General features: G+C 34.9%; 1 protein-coding gene across 1 annotated transcript in view; it reads right to left on the bottom strand.

Moving 5' to 3' along the window:
• LOC108730272 (histone-lysine N-methyltransferase SETMAR-like) overlaps positions 1-296 on the bottom strand; it is a 1,235-nt gene extending 939 nt beyond the window's left edge. The window contains exon 1 of the mRNA XM_018459856.1: positions 213-296. Within this exon, the coding sequence (XP_018315358.1) occupies positions 213-296 (84 nt within the window). The remainder of the gene's footprint in view (positions 1-212) is intronic.
• Between the last annotated feature and the right edge of the window lie 1,831 nt (positions 297-2,127).

Genomic DNA, 2,127 nt, shown 5'->3' on the forward strand with positions numbered 1-2,127 from the left:
CCGAACGAATATATGGATCCACCCAATACTTCATCCTCCAATATAACTTATAGGTGTAGAGGATCTGCAAAAGATATTTCTGAAGTTATAATAAAAAGTATTAACACTCGTTTGTGTCTCGTGCAGCAAGAATCAATTCAAATTATTTGCCGATATAACCTTGAAACTATGACAACGACTCTACAGGCTGCACTGGCACCATTAATGATCACCGGCTCGTTCTGCAGTTTGGGTTTGTTCGAACATCCCTTTTGACATTCTTGATCATATCTCTCTTGCCTGTATGTCTTGGCCATATGGAGCTTTCTTACGTACTCTGTTTACTATCCAGTCTACGTGGCGGCTTGAAGACTAATATATCCTGCAATATTCTTGATGAGAATCACAGAATTAATCACCTCGATTACATTGATACTTGTTAGCTTCTTTTATTCTAAGGTAAAAGTTTTTAAATTTTTAAACTTCTTAACTTTTTCTTTAATCATTTTTTCCATTGAAAGCATTAAAAGTGTCTTGATCTCACAATTATGAGCCAATCAAGAGAGATGGTAGTGTCTCTCTCCAAGTGCACGCGTTTTTTTTCCTTTTTCTAAAAAGGTAAATTTGTTATGATATAAAGAAACCCGCACAAATCTTATGGGCTTCGGGTAAATTGCTACAAATTTTAGTATCTTTTAGCTCATGTCAAGTAGATTAAAAGTTTTCATGAGAACAAACACCTAAATATGCCTTAGATTTTGATCCAGGACCTTCGGAAAATCATCACATCTTATACGGAAAAATAGTCAAAATAAGTCTTTTTTTACTAACACTAGGTATGAGTACTGTATAATACATCGTAGATATATACTGTATCATATATGTCACGAAAAAATCTGCCGGACTCAATATCATAAAAAAAATATCATATTTTTCAATATTTTGAAGAATATTATTACAGTATAAAACATCTTGCAAAAAAGTTTTATTTTATTTTATAACTACAAGAAGCGTGTTAGGATTTCCAAAGATTCAAGGAGACTCGCAAGAATCAAGCACTTTATTCTGCGAGAAGCAAGGGAATTCACCCGTAAATCACGCATCTCAAAGGAAAAAAACGGCTGTCACGTCCACGTAGTTCATTCTATGTAATTCTGATAATGAACGCTAAACTAAAATCATAAATATACCATTAATATACATACAAGTGTAGTAAAAAAGATTTATTTCGATATATACTTTTTTGTACTTACTCATATAAAATATAACAACTTTCTGAAGGTCTTAAGCGTGATATATGCGGGGCGACTTTATTCGCTAGAAGCCGCGTCTAGTGACGTCATTAGTTCGCCAGCGAATTCTCTCGACTCTGCTGCTATTCGCTTGAAGCAAGCTTCTTAATTCGTCAGCAAATTCGCTGATGAAAACTTCTTCTACACGCTTGTCTCTTGTTCGCTAGCGTCTAAAATTTTGAAGTTGCAGCGTCTAGTGGTCGCTTGACGACTTAAAAATTTATTCTGGAAGAGCTAAGATCAAAGCGTTTATCGACAGCGATATGAAGCGCAAGCAGTTAGCGACAAGCTAACGAGAAACTAGCGACAAGCGTGGAAAATAGTATTCGCCACGACTTGAACGCTAACAAGAATGAACCTGCGTCTAGAAGAAGTTTTTAGTAGCGAATTCGCTATGACGTCACTAAACGAGGCTTCTAGCTAATAAATGTCGCCCCGTGTAAATCACGCTCTAGAGTAAAAAAAAGTAAGAAATTTGAAGGTCTTACTTTTTTGCCCGTGAAGAATTTTAAATAACTCGACACTAACTACAAATTAAATACGGAGAAATGTAGGCCATCTACCACAACGCACGATCCTTTTTGCGAAATTTGTCTTTATATAAATATAAATATAATAAAATTTACATATATGAGAATATAAATCAATAGACGCTTCGGCCTTAAATTAGGCCATCCTCAGTATAACATACAGAAATATAAAATTTACATACATCATATTCAGAGACAAAATATTAAAATATCAGGAGACCCGGTAGTGCCTCCGGCCATGTTCAAAAAAAACTACTTCAAGATTAATGAAAATGAAATGAAAGACACTACAAGTCTCTTATCCCGAGCCACCAAAGTGCATTTTT

The sequence above is a fragment of the Mycetomoellerius zeteki genome, unplaced genomic scaffold, assembly GCF_001594055.1.
Source record: "Mycetomoellerius zeteki isolate Tzet28-1 unplaced genomic scaffold, Tzet1.0 scaffold879, whole genome shotgun sequence".
Classification (NCBI taxonomy): domain Eukaryota; kingdom Metazoa; phylum Arthropoda; class Insecta; order Hymenoptera; family Formicidae; genus Mycetomoellerius; species Mycetomoellerius zeteki.